Raw genomic sequence first — 20,244 nt, 5'->3', positions numbered from 1 at the left:
CCGTGGGCGTGCGACTAAACCACCCTGTGCATCAGCTTCCTCAGCCATGAAAGGAGAACCACAACAGTGTGACGAGAAATAAACAAAGAGATTCAAGCCAGAACAAAGCAGAGGGACTGCAGGAGCCTTGATAAGGGGTATCTAATCTGGCCTCAGGTCAGGGAAGGCTTCCTGGAGGAGGTGGCCCTGGGGGGTGGCATGGGGGACATTCACATAGAAAACCCCTGTCCCCAACACATTTGCAAATCACTTTGCCTACCACCTAGCAAACAGCAAATAACTCATTAACTGGCTGTTTTCAATAGTTGCAAAACTGAGACTACAAGGACCATGATAAATAAAGTATGATGAAAAAAATAATTATGATACTGAGTCGAAAAGACTTTACTGGATGCAAGAAAACTTTGGAGCTGGGTCTTCCACCAGGTTCCCCTCCTCCACTCCTGGGACTCCCTGAAGCCTAGACCAGGGAGCTCTCACTTCTTTTCTCCCTGCCCCATCTCCTTACAGGCCACAAGGCAAGTCCACAGGTCTTTTCAGAGCTGGGTTTTCACAGAAGTGTTTAGAATGATCAAAATTTTAAATACAGACAGGGACAGATGAAGACAGGATCAATGAAAGTGCCATATTGGAGCCTGAGGCAACGGGAAAGACCAGTAATACAGTACCCATCCCATTCACAATGTTGACATTTTGTTCATTGACGATTTTTGGCATACCGTTTGATTCCTGAAACTGTAATCTTTCTCTGGTATACCCTGGCAGTCCAGTGGTTAGGACTTTTGCTTTCACTGCCAAGGACCAGGGTTCAATCCCTGGTTGGGAAACTAAGATCCCACAAACTGTGCAGTGTGGCCAAAAAAGGTGGGAAAAAAGAAAAAAAAAATGTAGTCTTTCTCTTGGTTGAATTTTTGTTGTTGTTGTGTTGGTTGCCCCTTTACATTTTGGGCTCTCACCCTGGTCCCAGCCCAGCTCCTGAGGTTTTTCCTAGAAACCATGTGAGAAGACAGATAGTGTGACAATGTTGAGATGACTTGCTGTGTGCCTGGGGTTAGGTGAGGGGAGAGGTGTGACATCCTGGGAAAACGTTGAGTCCAGTCTAGGCAGCAGGGAGGGACTTTTAGAGGTGGTGTCTGGCAAGAGTTCATGTGGGAGCGAAGAGGGCTCCTCAGCTGTAAGAGGAAGTGAGAAGGGGTGGGGATGGTCTCCGGACCAGTGGGTGTGGGTAGAGGGGTAAGCAAGGCCAGGGTAGAAAGATTAGGGTTTAGTTTAGTTTTGTTTTTTTTTCCCAATTGAAGTATATAGTTGATTTACAATGTTGTGTTGATTTCTGCTGTACAACAGTGATTCAGTTATACACACAGACACACACAGACACATATACATGTATGGGCCTCAGAGGTGGCACAGTGGTGAAGAATCTGTTTACCCATGCAGGAGAGGCAAGAGACTCAGGATTTAATTCCTGGGTCAGGAAGATTCCCTGGAGTAGGAAAAGGCAACCCACGCCAGTATTCTTGGAAAATGCCATAGACAGAGAAGACTGGTGGGCTACAGTCCATGGGGTCTCAAAGAGTCACACACGTGCGCACACACATGTGCATGCACACACATACACACACACATATACATTCTGTTTTAAAATATTATTTTCCATTATGGTTTATCATAGGATACAGAATATAGTTATCTGTGCTACACAGTAGGACTTTGTTGTTTACCCATTCTATACGTAAAAGCTTACATCTGCTGATTCCGATCTCCCACTCCTTCTCTCTCCCAACTCCTTCCTCCTTGACAACCACCAGTTTATTCACTATGTTCATGATTCTCTCTCTGTTTCATAGATTGAATCGTTTGTGTCATATTTTAGACTCCATATGCAAGTAATATCATATGGTATTTGTCTTTCTGACTTAGTTCACTTATTATGATAGTCTCTAGTTGCATCTACGTTGTTGTGAATAGCATTATTTCATTCTTTTTCATGGCTGAGTAATATTCCACTGTGTATATGTATCCTGAGGGTAAGATAAACATACACAGCGTAAGATGGCGGGATGGCATCACCAACTCAATGGACATGAATTTGAGCAGGCTCCTGGCATTGGTGATGGACAGGGAAGCTTGGCGTGCTGCAGTGCATGGGGTCGAAAAGAGTCGGACATGACTGAGCGACTGGACTGACTGATAATGCCCTAACATATAAGGAAAATTCATTATAATGAAATAACATCCCTGGAGGACACAGGGAAGTCTCAGTAGTATGTCTGTCTTTTTTCTTTCTTTTTTTGAAGTACAGTCAATTTACAATGTTGTGTTGAAGTGTCTGGGTTTTAAAATTATTTATTTATTTATTTATCTAGGCCACATGGCATGTGGGATCCTAGTTCAATCACGAGGGATCAAACTCGTGCCCTCTGAAGTGGAACCTCGGGGTCTTAAACACTGGACTGCCAGGGAAGTCCCACGTGGATCTGTTTTCAAATGAATGTGTTCAGAATTGAGAAGTAAGATAGTCATTAGTCAAAAAAAAGATAGTCATTAGTCAATTGAATATTGCCCATAATTTTGTCTCATGCTTGACATTTAAAAATAGGTGCTAAATAAATAGAGCAGTCTGTCTACCAAGATGCCAGTGTGTTGGGTCAACGTCTCCAAAATGAGGAGTGATGTTTCCGTCTGTAAACTCTGTTTTCCAAATGGTGAACAGTTCCTGACAAAGCTCTCAAACAAAACAAAGTATATTCTGCCTTCTATTTAAACATAGTTGCATTTCTGAAAATTCAGTGAAAAATATTTTGTGTTGATATGTCAAATGGAGTCAGATAATTATGAACGGTGCTTTCACCCACACAGGAATCTTATGGGAAAGGAGAAATTCTTCTTGGGAGGCAGGAAGGATGGAGGGCACTGAGCAGTGAACTGCAGGACTTTCAGCATTTTTAGCATTTCCAGCTCCTAACCTCTAAACGCCAGAAAAACCAACAGCTCTCCCCATCTGCCAAGACATTCAACAATATTCACACAAATTAAAAAAGAAAATAAATGAAGCGGGGAGAGGGGAGGGAGACTTCCTTGGCAGTCCAGTTGTTAAGAAGACTCTTCTTCCACTGCAGGGGGGATGGGTTCATCCCTGCTGGGGGAACTAAGATCTCACATTAAAAAAAATAGTCCAAACCACCCCTCACTCGCCACAAACCCCGTTGAGAAGAATGATACTGAGGGAATATGGAGGAGGTCCCAGCCCCTGGATCTAGGTGGAAAAGCAGGAGTATCGCACAGGCTGCCTGTGTTGCTGGTTTGGCAGTGAGATGCATGGGACAAAGGCTGGACCAGTAAACCTGCGGATGCGTGCTTGCGTGGGCTGGGTGAAAGAAGAGAAGTAGGGGATTTGGGTGAAAACTGACGCTAAGTCAAGCCACCCCCTTAGTATTTTCCTCCATGTCTCTCTCTCCCGTCCCCATACTGGTCACCTCCCCCCAGGACGACAACAGCAGCCCATCCCTGGCCTCCCTTCATGCCTCTGTTCCACAGTCCATTCTCCAAGCTAAGGCACCCTGACTCCCTCTTCCCCATCCCTAGGCTCCAGCGGCTGATGGATATCTTTGTTTCCGGCCTCTGTGCAGGCCCGCCCCCGGAGATCACGCCCAGCAGTCAACTCCCACCCTCACCCGTTAATCCTGCTCATCATCCTTCAGGTCTGAGAGCAAATGCCCCCTTTTTGGAGGCGCCCTCTCTAACTTCACAAGGAATTAGCTGGGTTTCCGGACACATGGTAGGAATTCATATAAAAAGATGGGCAAAGTAAGTTCCTAGCAATTTAATTGACTTTCATCAAATCCCCTAGGGCAGGTCAATTCTATATTGTTCACTAAGTTGAATACTCCATACGGAGCGCTAAGTAGTCAATAAATATTTCATAAATGAATGAATGAATGAACAAACGAATTTATGCAGACTGCTTCTCGAGGCTCAAGGCGCAGGGACGAGCAGGTTTTTATTTTCTGTCTCTATGCCTTCTTGTTCTGCGCATTCCAAGCTGCGCGGTCACGGAACCTCAGTTTCCCGGCCAGCGCAGGGGATGGGCCTCGTAGGAAGTACTTGCTCGCCGTCGGGCGCGCCCCCGCTTCGCAAGCTGGCGTGTCGGGTGCGCGCGTCGGGCGCGCGCGCGGGACGTGACTGGCTGGTCTGGGCCTCCCGCGCCGCGCACGCGCACGCGCGCCCCGCGTGGGCCACGCCCCCCGCCCGCGCTCAGGCCCGGCGCGCGCCGGCGCGGGGGGCGGGGGCGGCGGCGGACGCCGACGGGGAGGGGCGGGCCCGGCCCGGCTCGGCCCGGCCGCCCGCGCGCGGCTCCTGGAGCGCCCCGGGCCCGGCCCGGGCGGCGGCGGCGGCTTTTGCCGGAGGCCTCAGCGGCGCCCGCGCGCCGTACCGCAGCGCAGCCATGGCCCTGGTGACCCTGCAGCGCTCGCCCACGCCCAGCGCCGCCTCCTCCTCCGCCAGCAACAGCGAGGTGAGCCCCGGGCCCGCGGCCCCGGCCCGGCCGAGCAGCCGCCGCGCGAGGCCTGGGCCGCGAGTGCGGGGCGCGGGGCGCCGGGGGCTGCGCCGGGACAGCTTCGAGGGGTCCTCGGGCCTGCGGGGACCCCGCTGGACAGCCCCCTCCTGGGTAGCCGGACTGGGGTGACTGTGCAGTGAGACTGCGGCGCCGGTGTACCCCCTTCGGGGGTTGGCTGTGTGTGTGTGACCCCTGCTTGGGGCTCACTGTGCATGAGACGGTGTGTGTGACCCCCGGGGGGGGTGACTGTGTGTGAGTGTGACCCCCGTCGGGGGTTGACTGTGTGTGTGTGACTCCTGTGTGGGGGGTGACTGTGCATGAGACGGTGTGTGTGACCCCCCATGGGGGTGCTGACTGTGTGTGAGTGTGACCCCCGCCTGGGGGGGCGACTGAATGTGTGACACCGCCCCCTCGCCCCGTCGGGGGTGACTGTCCAGGGCACTTGTCCTGAGACTGGAACTCCCGATTGGGTAAACTGCGTGAGATGCCGTTCTGGGATGCCGGACCCTGTGTGCCTCTTCCTGTGTGTGATTCCGGCCCGTCCCCTGGGGGCCGCGCCTGTGTGGTGCTAGGGGGGAGCAGCCGCAGAGGTGCCCCTGTGAAGGTGAAATCGGTTCCCCTGGTGCACGCCCCTGGGGTTCTGGCTGTGGCCGTGAGTGGCCCTGTGTCACTGTGTGACAGTGAGTTCAGGGTGCTGGTGCGGGTTTCTCTGGGTCTGCGTGTGACCCGGCCTGGCTCCTTGCCCCCGGAGTCACTGGGGAATTCGTCCTCTGGGCGCACAGTTGGGCTGGACTGAGCTCTGCTGGGCCTCCGGCCTCTGAGCAGGAGAACTAGTTAGGGCCTCGGGTCTAAACTCAACGTCCGCGGCCAGGCTGAGTGTTGACCCACAGACACCGCAGATGGAGGAGGAGAGGGGAACTGTTTACAGAGAAGGGAGAGGAGGCTGCTGGGGGATGGCCCTGCAGGCAGGCCCAGGAAGTGACCCCGCCAGCATCTGGGCAGTTCAGGCCCCTGCTCCCTGGGGGAAGTTGACTGATAACACTGATAACGTTTGTGTGTGTCTGTGAGAGAAGAGGACCTGTTTGGGTTTAACAGCCCTTCCTGTCCGGCCGGCTCCTGGTGGGCAGCTCTTGAGCCTGTTTCCGTTGGGACTGGCAGGAACATTTCTCAACCTGGCTGCAAGGGTGAACCTCACAGCCCTGGCCCTCTCGAGGAGAGGCCGTTCATGAGTTATCTTGCCTGCAGACAATAGGTTCTAACAGTCCCTGCTCTGCGCGGCAGCCACTGGCCTGCAGCTGGGAAGTGAGTGTGGCAGCTTCTCGCTTCCCCACGGAGACACATGTTCCCCTACATCATTTCTACTACTGCTGTCTTGCAGTTTACAAAGTACTCCTCTGCACGTAATTTCATGGTCCCTTCTCAAAAACAACGGGTGAAGAAGTCAGCTCCAGGAAGAGGTTATTCTGACAGCCTGTCAAGCCTGAAAGTGAAGTGAAAGTGAAAGTCGCTCAGTCGTGTCCGACTCTGCAACCCCATGGGCTATACAGTCCATGGAATTCTCTAGGCCAGAATACTGGAGTGGTGGGTAGCCTATCCCATCTCCAGCGGATCTTCCCAACCCAGGGATCGAACCCAGGTCTCTCACATTGCGTGTGGATTCTCTGCCAGCTGAGCCAGCAGGGAAGCCCACGAATAGTAGAGTTGGCTATCCCTTCTCCAGTGGATCAGCCCGACCCAGGAACCAAACCGGGGTCTCCGGCATTGCAGGCAGCTTCTTTACCAGCTGAGCCACCCGGGCAGCCGGTCAAGCCCGGGCCTTTGATCCTAAGCCCCGCCTTCCTTGTGTTGCTTTGCATCCAGCCCACTTCCGCTCTAAACACGTTAAAAAAATAAAACTTTTTTTTTTTTTGACTGTGTTGGGTCTTTGCTGCCCCGAGGCATGTGGGATTTTAGTTCCCTAACCAGGGATCGAACCCGCCTCCCCTGCACTGGAAGGCAGATTCTTAACCACTGGACCACTAGGAAGTTACCACGTGTAAAATTTTTTATTTTATTTTTTTAACTGAGATGGAATTCACATACCATAAATCCGCCATTTTAAAGTGTACAATTCAGTGGTTTTTAGTACATACCCAAGGTTGACCAGCCATCACCACAGATTCCAGAATGTTTTCATCACCCCCAAAAGAAACCTCACAGCCCTTAGCCATCACCCACAGCCTCCCCCCCACCCTGCCCTGCCCTGACCAAACTGTAGGCAACCACTCATGTTCTTTCTGTTTCTACAAATTTGGCCTATTCTGGGCATTTCATATAAGCGGAATTCCTACACTGTGTGGCCTTTTGTGTCAGCTCTGTTTCACTCCGCCTTATGTTTTCAGGGCTCATCCGTGTTGCAGTGTGAGTCAGGACCACATTCCTTTTTATGGCTGAGTAATATTCTATCGTGTGGATGTGTGTTGTGTTGAACCTTGGGCTTGTTTGTGCTGAGTGTATTTTCACTTTACTTTCTGGGCTTCCCTGGTGGCTCAGCCTGCAGTCCTTGAGTCGGGAAGATCCCCTGGAAGAGGAAATGGCTCCCCACTCCAGTATTCTTGCCTGGGAAATCCCGTGGACAGAGGAGTCTAGAGGGCTACAGTCCATGGAGTCGCAAAGAGTCGGACACGACTGAGCGACTAACACTTTTTTCTCTTCAGTATTCTACTGTATGGTTATACCTTTTGTTGGACTCTGGGATTGTTTCCACTGAGCATATTTAAAATTATTATATAGAAAGCTTTATTTTCACCAAGTGCCAGTGACCTCCAAAATAAAACTCAAACAGCTCTTCCTCACCTTGAGTAAATCAGCAGCATTAGTGGCTCCAGGAGCCAGCAGAGGCTGGGATGTTCCCTGGAAGGTGAGGCATCTTCCAGGTGGGGTGAAGCATGGAAGATGCAGGAAGGAAGGGAGAAGGCAACATGTGTGCCATCTCTGCCTCTGGTCTGACCTTCCTCTGGTTACTTCCCCCCTGGGCCTCAGCTCATCTGAAAGTTCCAGTTTCCCTCTCATGTGTGTTCCTTGGCATAGATAGCTTCCTTCTCTGGAATAATTGATCTCACATTGCCTTTTGTCCCGAGACCCTCAGAGAGGGAGCGAGAATTAAGTGATTTTGACATCTGCATCCCTCCCCATCACTTCCTTATTCCTCAAAATGCACATCCTCCATTGAGTCAGACATGCTCAGGTCACTTCTTTCCTTCCCCAGCCCATGGTCCTGCCCGGCATGGGAACTAAGGGAATTCACAGCCCATCCCGCAGAGCAGTGCTTCCCTCTTTTTGGTTTCGTTCCTTTCCCCTCCACCTTTATCTCATTTATATCATTTTACCGTCAACCTTGTCTTATTCTTTTGTGAGAACAGGCAGAGCGCCCAAGAAGAGATAAAGCAGTAGCTTTCAGGAACTGTGATTTTTGACCACCATTCAATGTGACTAATTTTCACGGGTGGATCTCCAGTCCCTTTGGGGAGGGGAGTATCAGATCAGGGTTTTTCAACCTCAGGATTGCCGACGTTGGGGCCAGAAAACCCTGTGTTGCAGGGGACCCGTCTTGTGTGTTGCAGCAGATGTAGCAGCACTCTACCCACTAGATGCCACTATCATCCTCCCAAAAAAGGCTCCGGCCTTGCCCAGTATCCCCTGCCAAGAGCCGTGGTCCCCGGTTGAGAAGCACTGAGTTAGACCCAACAGTCTCTTCTGAGTTTGTTCCTGTGGTCGTGTGAGTTGTTTCGTGTCTGTTTCACTTCAGGGCCGAAGCTGGTGGCCCTGTGGTCGGCAGAGCTGGCCCCGGTGTTTCCACTTCTCCTTCAGTGTGGGGTGGGGAGCATGAGAACGAGCCGATGCTCTCTGCCTCCACCCAGTGCAATACGTCCATGATCTTATTACAGCACGGGGATTCCAGGACCCTGTGCCAGGCTCATTCGTTGATGAAATTGCCACCTGTGGTGTGTGTCCCTGGCTGCCCGGAGCCCTCCATACATGACCTCTGCACCCTTTTCCCACCACTGCCAGCTGCCGTCTGGTTTCTGTCCTCAGTCAACCTTGTATCTCTCCCAGGCGTTGCTGCTTTCCAGGTTTCTCTCTTTCCTATTCAATGGGCCCTTCTGTGTAACACACTAAACATGCCAACTCCCAACGGTGCAAAGTTGTTGGGCTGTGTGTTTTCTTCTCATTTGAGTTTTCTCCTTGAAATAAAAAGAAAAGAAAAATTGCAGTTGGGGCTTAAATCCTGGTTATTTTTGGAGGCTTTAACCCTTGTGGCCTTGTAACTTTTAGAAAATATTAAATATCCCTTTCTTTCATGTCTAGAAATACACTAAGAGCCTAGAAAGTTTTAAACATGAAAGCCTTTTTGAGAACTTACCAAAAGCTTTGAGACCCACTGACAGCCTTATCCTGGCTACCTTCTGTTAAGAAAGACTTGCCTGGAATGTTGGTGGTGGTGGTTGTTTTTTAAACTTGTGTGTTGTGGTTTAAAATGGTGTTGATCATTTGTGATTACCAGAGGGAGGGGATTGAAGTGAAGGGGAAATGGATAAAGGCAATCAAAACACATAAACTTCCAGTTATAACATAAATAAGTAATACAGACATAGTATACCACATGATAAATAAAATTAGCACTGCTGTATGTTATATTTGAAAGCTAGTAAGAGAGTAAATCCTAAGAGTTAAAATGGTGTTGATCACTCAACTATTGCTTAGATTGAAGAAGGAAACAGAGCCTCTTAAAATATCACCTCCTTCCCCTAAAAAAGAAAAACTGGGAACTTCCCTGGCGATTCAGTGGTTAAAGACTGTGCTTCCAATGCAGAGGACACGGGTATGATTCCTGGTTGCGGAACTAAAATCCCACATGCCTGCGTGTCCAAACGTATAAATAAAATTTAAAAGAAAGAAAAACTGGATGAGCTCCAAAGCAGCACTGGAAAAGGGAGAGTTCCGGGCGGAACGAGTGTGTGGAGTACCTGGGCTGGCTCGGAACACTGCAATCCAGGCATCCATCTGCGATGCCGTGGAAGGCGGGAGGGAAAACATTAGGAAACCTGAACATTCCTCCGCGGGAATTCTGCAGGGGAGCAGCAGGGCAGGACTGGTCCGGGAAGGTTGCGGTGTCTGGAAGGAGCCAGGTTTCCTGGACATCTGTACCTTTTGCAGACACCAGAGCAGAAAATGTGAGCCTTGTGTCTGAGGCTCATTGATAGCGGTTGTCTGGGCTGTGACATTCTCTTCCTTTCTCTGCAGTTGGAGGCTGGCAGCGATGAAGATCGCAAGTTAAACCACAGGTAAGCAGGCTTCGCGTTTTCACCCTGTAGTCTTTCTTCCAAGCAGGTAAGAAATACTCTCGTGCCTTTCCAAGAGGGAGAACCCTGGAGAGAGACTACACCAGCTCTTCTGTAGGAGGAGGGCTTTACAGATGATCCAGACATTTAACTGTAAACAGCTTCAGTAATTATGTAACATTCAGAGAAGGAGAAGAAGAATCACAGGATTCCATCACCCTGGCTTTGCCATGATGAGTATCCTTACAAACTTCCTTCCAGGTTTTACCTCTGCTTTAAAGAAAGTAATCATTCTAATATGTCCTCAGTTTTCCATCGTGCTTTTGGGAGGGTATTCCTTTTGAGGTAAGTACATTGCTGATTCAAAACAGGCATTCAGCCCCTCAGTTTATTAATTCAGGGTGGGTGTGTGTGTGTGTGTGCGCGCGCGTGCGCGTGCATGCGCCTATTGAGAAGTTCCTCAAGTGTGTAGTCCTCAGTTGCTATATTCCCAAGTAGACACCAAAAGTATGGTTGTTTTTCTTTGCCAAAAATTGGGTGTTTTGTTGGCTTGCAGAAGCTTTAGTACTTTATTATATAATGCAGTCTTCTGTTCCAATGATCTGGTCTTAAACGCTGGCTCTTAAGAGTTTAAAAAAGTAAACAGCTAGATTAAGAAAAAAAGAAAAGAAACTGCACAGAATTTCAAGGATACTGTTCTTTTGTTATTATTATTGTCTGTTTCATCTTGGGAAGGGGAGGAGAATTAATTGGAAGAGGAAATATGTGTTGAGAAACTGGGGTCAGCCATTCATTGCTGAGAGCAGGCTGTCCCCCTGGTTAAACGCACACACAGGGGCGATGGAGCTCCGCCTCACCTGTCTGTGAAGTTTCCTGTGTGTTTGAGGGAAGCAGGCACCCTGTTTTCTAAAACTCACATGTGCAGGAAGGTAATCATCTTAGTGCAATGGCCGGGTCCTCGTTTTCACATTACGCTGGAGGGAGGACCAGGTGCTGTGACACATTTCACTCTTCAAACTGGGGGTTCTGGTCTCTCAGAGTCTCAAAGGCTAGAATCAGCCGGATTCCCAAGTGGGGGCAGTCACGGGCCATGTTGTGGATCAGCCAGTGGAGGGCGGGAGGGGAGTGGAGGTCTGCTCCGGAGACTGTTGGGGGAGGGAGATCGAGGGAGATCGGGGCGGAGGGCCGGCGGAGCGCCCTGCACCCCCAGCTCGTCTCCAGCCCTTCCCTGGACTTGGACTCTCTTCTCCCTCTTAAGCTGGTCCCTTTCTTCCAGGGCTCTTCCCCAGGAGATGGCACTTAGATGGTCTTTGGGGCAAAGAACTGTTTCGTTTATTTACTTGCCCTTCCTGCACTGACAGCATAGCGCTTTGAGTTGTTTCCATTAATAAAGAACTTACAGCTAGCAGTGATAGGAAAACATGTATGTGCTGCTGGCCAATAAAAGGCCCCGTTCTTTGCATCATTTGGAGCTGAAAAGGGCCATTCAGAGGGAAGTAAAGGCAACTCTCTGCAGGGCCACATCTCATCCTCACAACAACCCCAGGAGGAGGGGGTATTCCCACCCTCCACCCCACAGGTTGCGGGTTGCATTCCAAGTGGGGCCTCCATTGTCCGTAACACTTGAGTTTGTCATAGGACTCGGCCTTTCTGGGGAACAGTTTCGTGATTCACTTGGACTCGGGCGTCGCAGGTACAGGCATGCGGACTTGCTGAGGTCGCCTAGGTGGTTAGAGGCAGCATCTGGGCTGGAACCCAGGACCCCTGCTGAATTGTGACGGTGCCTCCCGGGAGGTCAGATCACCCTGCTGACCCCCGTGAGTCCCTCTTCACTGCTCTCAGCGAGTCCCCAAGGCCATTGTGAGTCCTGGGAGACCCAGGCTGGGGGTGACCTGGCCTCTGATCCCGTCCTCACAAGCCTCCCCTTTCTTCCGCTCTTGACTCACCTTGACGTTCAGGCCCCGTTTCAGGCAGAGGACAAAGTCCTGCTGTCTAGCCCTCCGAGCCGAATGAGAGAAGTGCTGAGGTCCCCGTGTAAGCGGCGTGACTGCAGCTCATTGGCATCTGCGTGGGGATTTGCGTTTCCAAACCTCTGCTGTCTGAGCGTCTCCTTGAGAAAAAATGTGTGGAATGGCTGGTCATTCTTTGCTCCCTGGGGGGAGGAGAGTTGGGGAGAGGAGATCTCTCTTGCTTCACATTCATCCTGAAGTTAATCTGACCTGATTTGGTGTCTAAAGGGTGCTGGGGTGGGAGAGAAACTGGGGCCTGCAGGGTCGTCCTGTTCCCTCACCCCTTTGTCTACCCTTAATGGACAGCTTCATCTTGCGGGTCCTCCAAGAAGTGATCTTGGACCCAGCGTGTAGCCAGTGAATTGCTGAGTTTGTGGGTCAGATCTTCTCACCCTGCCCTCTTCCCCACTCCCTTCCCCCCCGGGAGCACCACGGTCAGGTCCCTAAGCCTCCCCCGGTTCACTGAGAGGCCGCCCATCAACCCATCCTTGGACCTCAGTTTATCATCCAGCTGTCAGAGGGCTGGCACTCTGGACATGCCCCCAGCTTCACCCTCCTGGTCCACACAGCCTTTTTTGCCTTCAGCCTCATCGCTGGCCTTTCCTCGCACGAACGTGCCGTTCTTCAGTTCTACCGCCGCTCCCTGACCAGGCTCCTTCTCTAGGCCAGTTTCTTCTCCAGCTGGCCGCAGTCCTCACGGCTAGCTCCGCGTGCTCCTCCTCAAACCTCTGTGGCTTCCCTCCCCTCCGCAGATGACTCCTGGTTTCTTTCTGGGCCGGGTACCGCACCTGCCTTCCCTGGCAAGTACTTGTGTTTTTGTCTTGTCCCTAACTGTTTGGGGCTTCCCTTAGGGACAGGGTCTTAGTTCTTCTCCTGCACGTAGCACTTCAAGAAGTTTAAACATACTAACTTGGTTTTGATTCTGCAGTAAATTGCATTCATGTACAAGAAGAACATTTCGAGGAAAGACAACAGGGTCCAGAGCCTGGCTTCCGCACTAGTAGAGGTGCCCACACGCCTCTCGGAATTACTGTGTCTCTGTAGGTCTCTGTTCGTCCGTTGGTAAAACGGATAAAGTGTCAGCCTTTCAGGGTTGACCAGTAGTCTGTACGGAGCTCCTCACCTAGAGCCAGGTCCACGATGGGTGTGGAGGACAGTGGCTCTGATCGGTCTTCAGAGGATGGTGTTCTGTCAGTGTTAGTTTCACAGCCCAGCAGTAGAGGGCCGGACTCCCTGCAGGGGCCAGGCCCACTGGGTCGGGGCTGGGAGGGCCATCCCCATGGATGCCCTGTGACTCAGACCAGGGACCAGCCTGCATCGTTTACCCAGTGACGTCCCGTACGATGGAAGTAGGAGGGCACCTTTTGCAGAATCTCGACTGTCACCCAGTCGGTTTCTCCGAAGGCCTGGGGGACGTCAGGGGAGCCGCTCGCTGCCGCCCCAGAGGGAAGCTGAGGGACCCAGAGCCCTCGCTCCCCCTCTCCCCTGCCTGCTCTCTGTACAGCCTGCCGGCCGCCAGCAGTCCCCTTTGGGAAGCTGCGCTGTTCAGACTGTGGGAACCAGCGAGCAGATGGCTCCGCCACAGCAGCCCCTGGCTCCCTCGCCATCCTGGGAGCTGCCTCGGTCTGGCAGGAGACTCAAGTGGTTGTGTGCCAGGCAGGGCCCCGGGGAGGGAATAGGGTTGTGTTGTTTCCAGACGGTGGATCAGGAGTGAATGTTTTGCTCCTTTTTTTTTTTTTTTTTAAACATATCCAGCGTTTCCAAGTCAAGCACGTGAAAATGATCATTACAGCTCTGTTAATTTCTTGTCTTGCTTGCCCAAGCAAACATTTGGGCCAGAGCAGCAGCAGGATTTTGTCTTCTCTCTTTTACTCAGTTTCAGTGGGAAACTGAGAACCCCTGTGCACCCGCCTCTGCCTCGCTCCTCTCCCTGTTTCGGAAATCCGCAGAGGACCCTGATCTCCGTGTAACCTTCTCTGCCTTCTCGTGGACGAGTTGGGGTGGAGTGTGTCCTCGCTCTGCAGACCCTGCCTCCCATCTTCTTTCTGAACCTCTTCTTCAATGCCTGTCTACCCTTGGAGCTTCCTCTGACTTCCTTGATGGCTTCTCAGCCTGGACTTGAACTGTCCCTGTTGAGGGTCACATCTGTCTGGTTAAGTCCTGCCTGGAGGTGTTGAGCTGCTGCCACATCCTGGTTCTGTGTAGTGGGCTGATGTATCAGTGATCTACTGCTGCGTAACAAGCCACCCCAAACTCCACAGTCAGAAACGGCACACAGGTTTACCTCTCAGCTCGCATGAGCCAGGAACCCTTGACATAATTGAGTTGGATCTTCTGCTGGGGGTTCTCACGTGGCTGCAGGCAAGGTGTTGACCAGGGCTGGGGTCTCATCGGTGCCTTGGGCCCTCTTCTAAGCTCACACTGGTTCCTGATAGAATGCATTCTCTTGCGGCTATAGACATGGCTGGCGGCTTCTTCAAGGCCGACAGGAGAGCCTGCAGCCATCAGGGAATGCCATCAGGAGAGAGGTCATCACCTTTGCCGTCAGTTACAAACTAAGGGAGCGGCTGTCCCATCCTGGTCCCTGGTTCCAGCATGCACTTAGCACAGGGGGCTTGCCTGGGGTCCTGGGCCACCTTAGAAGCCACCCAGAAGCCTCGGTCCACGGGAGTTCTTGAGATGCGCCAGTCTAACGGAGAGAAAGACACGTAAACAAGTAGGTTTCTGCTCATTGTTAACAGACGTGGCAGGGTGTGTCACGTAGAGGCGATGCTGGCTAGTGGGAAGGGGCCAGGAGCCCGGGGGAGCCGGCAGGGTTCGACCACCTGCCAGAGACTATCCTGTTCTCTCGGCTATGCACCCACATGCCCTTCACCCCTGAAGTCCTCAGTCTTCCTTCCAGCCTGAACCCCAGGGGCCCCACCGTGAGTGGCGTGGCCTGTCCCGAGACCTCCCTGACTGTGAGCTCCAGTGAGACTGGTACTCCATGTCCCTTCCCAAGCAGTGGGTCACCTGGGTGGGCACCAGGGGAGATGGGGTGTGTGTGCACATCAGGGCTCCTATTCACGAGGGGCCGGTAGGTGCTGGGAACTTGGGCAGCGTGTCTCGTTTCTGTCACCCCCACGAGACCTCGTTGTAGGAAGCCGCAGTTCCCCGGGGCCGGAACCAGGGTGTAGACTCAGGTCGCTGTGGTCAGAAACCTGTGTCCCTTCCTGTCCCCTCCCTCATGGCTTTACTGGCAGCCGACCGCCACCCCCTGCCCCACCTTGAAACACTGGGGATGCACACACTTGGAACAAGTGAAGAGTTAATTTGATTCTGTTGGAATGTAATTAAAATTGCTAAGGTTAACTTAAAATGGATTTTACTCAGAGTCTAGTAGGTTTCATTACACATTTGAAGTAGCAGTGCTCAGACTTCTGAAGCACGCCTCGAGGCGCTGGTCTCATTTTCCTCTGCACTTAGCACTGCAGGGAAACCTGTGCACCCGGGGAAGGCCCGTGTGAGCCCTTTCTTCAGAGCGGTACCCACCGTCACCCTGTGGTAGGCAGCAGAGCTGTAAGAGGGAGGCAGAGAACCCGAGCTTCTAGTCCGAAAATGTGTTACCTGCTGTGCAGCCTTAAGGCTGGTCGCTAAGCGTCTCTGGGCCCCCGCTGCCGCCTCTGTCAAGTGAGGTGAGATTAGATAACGGCTCCCAAACCCAGGAACCAGCGTCTTCACACCCACCAATCTAGTTCTGTGTCACCTTGTTACAGCTTCTAACCGTCCTCCGTAGCTTTGTAACTGCGTCCAGAGTTTCTCCTTTATTCTTAGGCTGAGAACAAGGTCAGCTGTATTGGGGGGAGGCAGCGGGGGGGCGTCTTGCTGAGTCACCCTGAGATGCCGAGAACTGGTGTGGCCTCTGAGAGGAAATGGACCCCCCGCTTGGAACCACTTCCCCCTCAGCACGTGTCGGCCAGGCACGCGTTGCCCCAGGAGCAGGGCCATGCCCTTGGTGGTGACCGCCTGGGCAGAACGGACTCCCGCCTTCAGAGGTCATCTTGGCGTTATGTTGTGCTGCGTGAGACACTCTGGATTTGGGCGGCTTATCGAGAATATTCCTAAGACTAGGAGGAGGCTCACCAGAGTCTTTCTGCTTTGAGGAAGGCTGCAGGAAGAAAACAGGATTAATCAAAATAGGATTAATGTGGGTTGGGAGGAGCCACTCCCAGGGCATGCCCTGGATGGGGCCGGGGTGAGGGGTAAGACAGGAGTCTGGCCTGCGAGGCTTCCTCATTGGAGTGTGGAAAGCCCTGGAGAGGGTTCGCACGCCTGCAGTGGAGATGGTGTGTGTTGATGAGAGCGCCCCACCGGTGGCCTGCCCGCCCTGCAGTATTGGGAGAGAACCAGGGCTACATGACTGCCATGTAAATTACACAGTCATGCTCCTGGCTGTGCTTGGATGGGGCGGGGCCTCTGGGTCAGGTCTGTACACCCCACCCCACCCACTGTGTGACTGTGACCTCAGGCCAGCCCCCCACCGTCCCTGAAACAGGAAGAGTTCTGGGCTTCAGGGAGCTTCTGTGAGGCTGAGAGGGCATCTTGTGTTGTGTCTGGTCCTTTTCTGACAATGGGGCACCGTTATTTTCATTGATGCTGGGAAGCGACAGTCCCTTCTGCCACTTTCCTGACCGTCTTACCCCCTCACCCCCCACCCCAGAGGATTTCTAGATCAAAACCCAAAAAGGTCAACTTAGTCGAACCCAAGGGAAAATAGCAGCCACTGCCTGACCTGTCTTCCTCCAAGTTACATGGAGCCTGGCACCAGGTTTTTATCCGCAAAGCATCACGTCTTGTGTGCCTTTGTTTATTTTTACAACTAAAAAAAATTTTTTTTTTTCATTGAGCGGCTACTTTTGAAGCTGTTTTTCTTTTTAAAGATTTTGTTTCAAAGAAGGCCCAGAGGCCCCGCCTTAGGAAATGCCCTGGGGGCCACCGTGGGCTGGCAGAAGTGATCCCCGCATGCTTGCCGAGCGTCGGAACCCGCCGGGGAGGGGACTGTTGATGTGGTTTGGAGGGAGCCAGGCCCACTGCCACCTCCAGAGATTGCTCGCCCCTTCTCCCCAAACAGTCAAGCCCGCAGTTCTGTGCCGTGTCTGAAGCAGGTGGAAGTTGGGAGTGTGTCTGTTCAGGCCTGCGGTGGAGACCGCTGAGCCCTACGACAGGCGAGCGTCCTCAGGAGCCCACTCCCCAAGCCCGGGCGCCCTGTGTGGGCCCCGCCAGGCTGGGAAGGAGGGAGGAGTGTCTCATGAAGCAACCTGATAACAGAGGCGGTTTTTATTTAAGAGTGATCTGCCTTATCAACTCAGCCAGCGTACATTTGGTGCCCGTCTATGTTTTAGGTTCTGTGCCGAGTGCTGGGACTTCATGTTGAATATAAAAAGACGTTGTTAATGTTCCAGAGGTATCTCGAGTGTGCCGTGTCCACCGTGGCTCCCAGAAGGGATTTGAAACAGCATGTAGCATTCAAAGCGAACTGTGTGATTTAAAATTGGAAAAGTGGGGCCTGGAGGACTTGGGGAAATAAAGCAAACTGAGGGGTCAGTTGTATGTGGAATTCAGGGCATAATGTGGGCTGGTGTCATTACCAGAGTTTGACTCTACGTCTGACTTTGAGCTTCTGAGGAGTCAAAGCAGAAAGAGAAATGACGATCGGTTGCTTGGTTCACGGTGTCCTGAAAACACCGCCTGGTCATTCCCTCTGAAGAACTGTTCCTGAGGGTGGGTGTTCGTGAGGAGACCCAGTGTGATGGGCAGTGAGGCAGCTTGTCTGCGGCTGGGCCCTGAGGCCCACCCCACCAGTTAACCTGTGTGTCTGTGGTCTAGAGAGGTGAAGTCGGCGGCAGTGCATGATGCCAGAGCCGCCCAGCCGCTCCAGCTGCCAAAAACAGGATGCTGAGCCATCCTGCAGGCCCGCAGCGTCCCGACTCCACGTGCCCATCCCAGCTCCGTGTGCCCGTCCCAGTGGGAGGCTCTCCGGGCAGGTTGGACCCCCTGCCTCTCCAAACGTGCAGTCTCAGAGCAGGAAAACGCTAAAATTAGGGCTCACTTGGGCCAGGGCCATGTGTGTGTGCTCAAGGCCTTCAAAATCTGGACACCCAGAGACCAAGAGGAGCTGTGAGCAGGGAGTTTCCCATCATCCTCCACAGCCTTCTGCACGAAGCAGGGCTGCTGCTGTTCTGGAAGTGCAGAGGGGAGGTGGTCCTGAGGCAGGGACAGATCTTGAGTGCTGAGGGGCAGAGCATCCCTGAGAGGGAAGTGGGAAGCCAGGACGGCTGCCAGCAACAATGACCAGCGAGAGGGTCTTAAGTTTTTATCACTGGCCAATAAAGAAAAATTGTTGTTCAGTCTGTTAGTTACGACTGACTCTTTTGTGAACTCATGGACTGTAGCCCACCAGGCTCCTCTGTCCATGGGATTCTCCAGGCAAGAAGACTGGACTGGGTTCTCATTTCCTTCTCCAGGGGATCTTCCCAACCCAGGGATCGAACCTGCGTCTGCTGCATCTCCTGTATCAGCAGGGGGGTTCTTTACCACTGAGCCAGCCACCAGGGAAGCCTAAGAGGAAAAATGAGAGGGAGTGTTTTGCCAAAATCCAGTTAAGTGGAATTTTTTTAGAAGTAATTTAAAAAATTTAGAAGCAATTGAAAACATACATAAAAGTTGCAAATGGAGTACAGAGAACATTTTTCTGAACTGTTTTGAGAGTCAGTTGTCAGCCAGATGCCATTTGAGCACAAGCAAGGACGTTCTCAGAGCAGGCCGTTAACCCAACCTGACCTGATCCATGACTCCATCTAATCGTCAGACCCCATTCAGGGTCCAGCATTTGTCCCAGAGGTGTCCTCTGTCGTAAAGGGTCCAGGTCGGCATCGCCCACCGTGTAGCATGGTCCTGTCTGCCGCGCCTCCTTCAGTCTGGGACATTCCTCAGTCTTTCTTTGACCCTCATGGCCTTTTGAAGGGACCGGCCTGTGAGTTTGTAGCATAGAATGTCCCTCAGTTTAGGTTTGTCTGATGTTCCCTCCAGGTTGGATTTGGTCCACAACGCCGAGTGATGCTCACTTGGTCCTCAGGTGGCTTCACTGGGCTTTGACCCTGCGCAGGCGTTCTTTTCCCTTGTGTCGTGAAGAAGTGTTTCTTGTGGGGATACTGTGAAGTTGGGTCCGTGCCCCCTCAGCTTTTCTCTTGATTTATATCTGTGTGGACACCTGTTTCGTGTGGTGGTTCACAGTCTGTTAATTGTATTCTTGACTTCAAGGTTCAAATTGCCCCTGATTTGGCCTGTGGGGTCTTGTTCAAGTTGACTTCCGTGTCCCTGGACATGTTTGCATCATTGTTTGAGCACTGCCTTGTTTTCCGACACCAGATGGCAGACCTCACCTTGTAGTTTTTGCCCCATCTCTGGAATCCATCTTTCCTCCACGGAGCCCTAGTTCCTTTTAGTAGAAAAGGGATTTCAAAGCAGGCAGGTGGTTTCTGTGATGTGTAGAAATAGCAAATCACTATGTGTATGCCTGGAACTGGGGCTTCCCAGGTGGGGCAGTGGTAAAGAATCCTTGCCTGCCAACGCGGGAGACGGCAAGAGACGCAGGGAAAATCCTGGGAGATCTCATCGACAGAGGAGCCTGGTGGGCTACAGTCCATGGGGTCGCAAAGAGTCAGACAGAACTGAGCTACTGAGCATACACACACATGCCTGGAACTAACAGTGGTGCAGGTCAATTGTACGTCAACAAAATTTTTTTTACAATAAAGAATTTATGAATCATTTTAACCCCTGTGAGTAATCATTGAAAAGGATAATTGATGGATGAGATGGGGAGCTGGTGCTGGACCTAGAAATCTGACAGTGGAATGCAGAACACTGGACGTGATAGATGCAGGTTGCCAAGTTCCATTTATTTGGGTGTTAGTTGATTGATGGGCCCAGCTGATAAGTAAATGTCCACTAATTTTGAAAAAAACCAGAAAATATTGCTCTTCTTTTCGTGTACTCTGTAAAGCCTCTCTGAAGCTCGTCCTGCTCTCTAAACCCAAATGATATTAACAAAGGTTTTTCTTTTGAAGAAATAAAATTATACCAAATTAATCTGGAAAATAAAAACAAAGAAACTGAGATAGATATGCTTATTATTATTATTGGAGGTGTTGTTCTCTGCAGGCCCTCTCAGTGGGAGAATTTGGGACTATGTGGCTGCATGTGCACACACAAAGACACACACATTACATGTTTGCCTCTGTATAATTCCCTCTGTTTGTGTTGAAAACCATGAGTTCAAACTGATGCCTCCAGTTCTGATCCAACATCTCTGGGTTCA

General features: G+C 51.8%; 1 protein-coding gene across 1 annotated transcript in view; it reads left to right on the top strand.

Moving 5' to 3' along the window:
- Positions 1 to 4,345: 4,345 nt before the first annotated feature.
- Positions 4,346 to 20,244, top strand: part of SSH1 (slingshot protein phosphatase 1) — a 55,636-nt gene continuing 39,737 nt past the window's right edge. Inside the window, exons 1-2 of the mRNA XM_065904114.1 lie at positions 4,346 to 4,513; positions 9,839 to 9,879. Coding sequence (XP_065760186.1) covers positions 4,445 to 4,513; positions 9,839 to 9,879 — 110 coding nt within the window. The 5' untranslated portion in view covers positions 4,346 to 4,444. The remainder of the gene's footprint in view (positions 4,514 to 9,838; positions 9,880 to 20,244) is intronic.

Source organism: Muntiacus reevesi, chromosome 13 (assembly GCF_963930625.1).
Source record: "Muntiacus reevesi chromosome 13, mMunRee1.1, whole genome shotgun sequence".
Taxonomy (NCBI): domain Eukaryota; kingdom Metazoa; phylum Chordata; class Mammalia; order Artiodactyla; family Cervidae; genus Muntiacus; species Muntiacus reevesi.
Note: the sequence above shows the minus strand (reverse complement) of the source record. Positions and strands in the feature narration are given on the sequence as shown.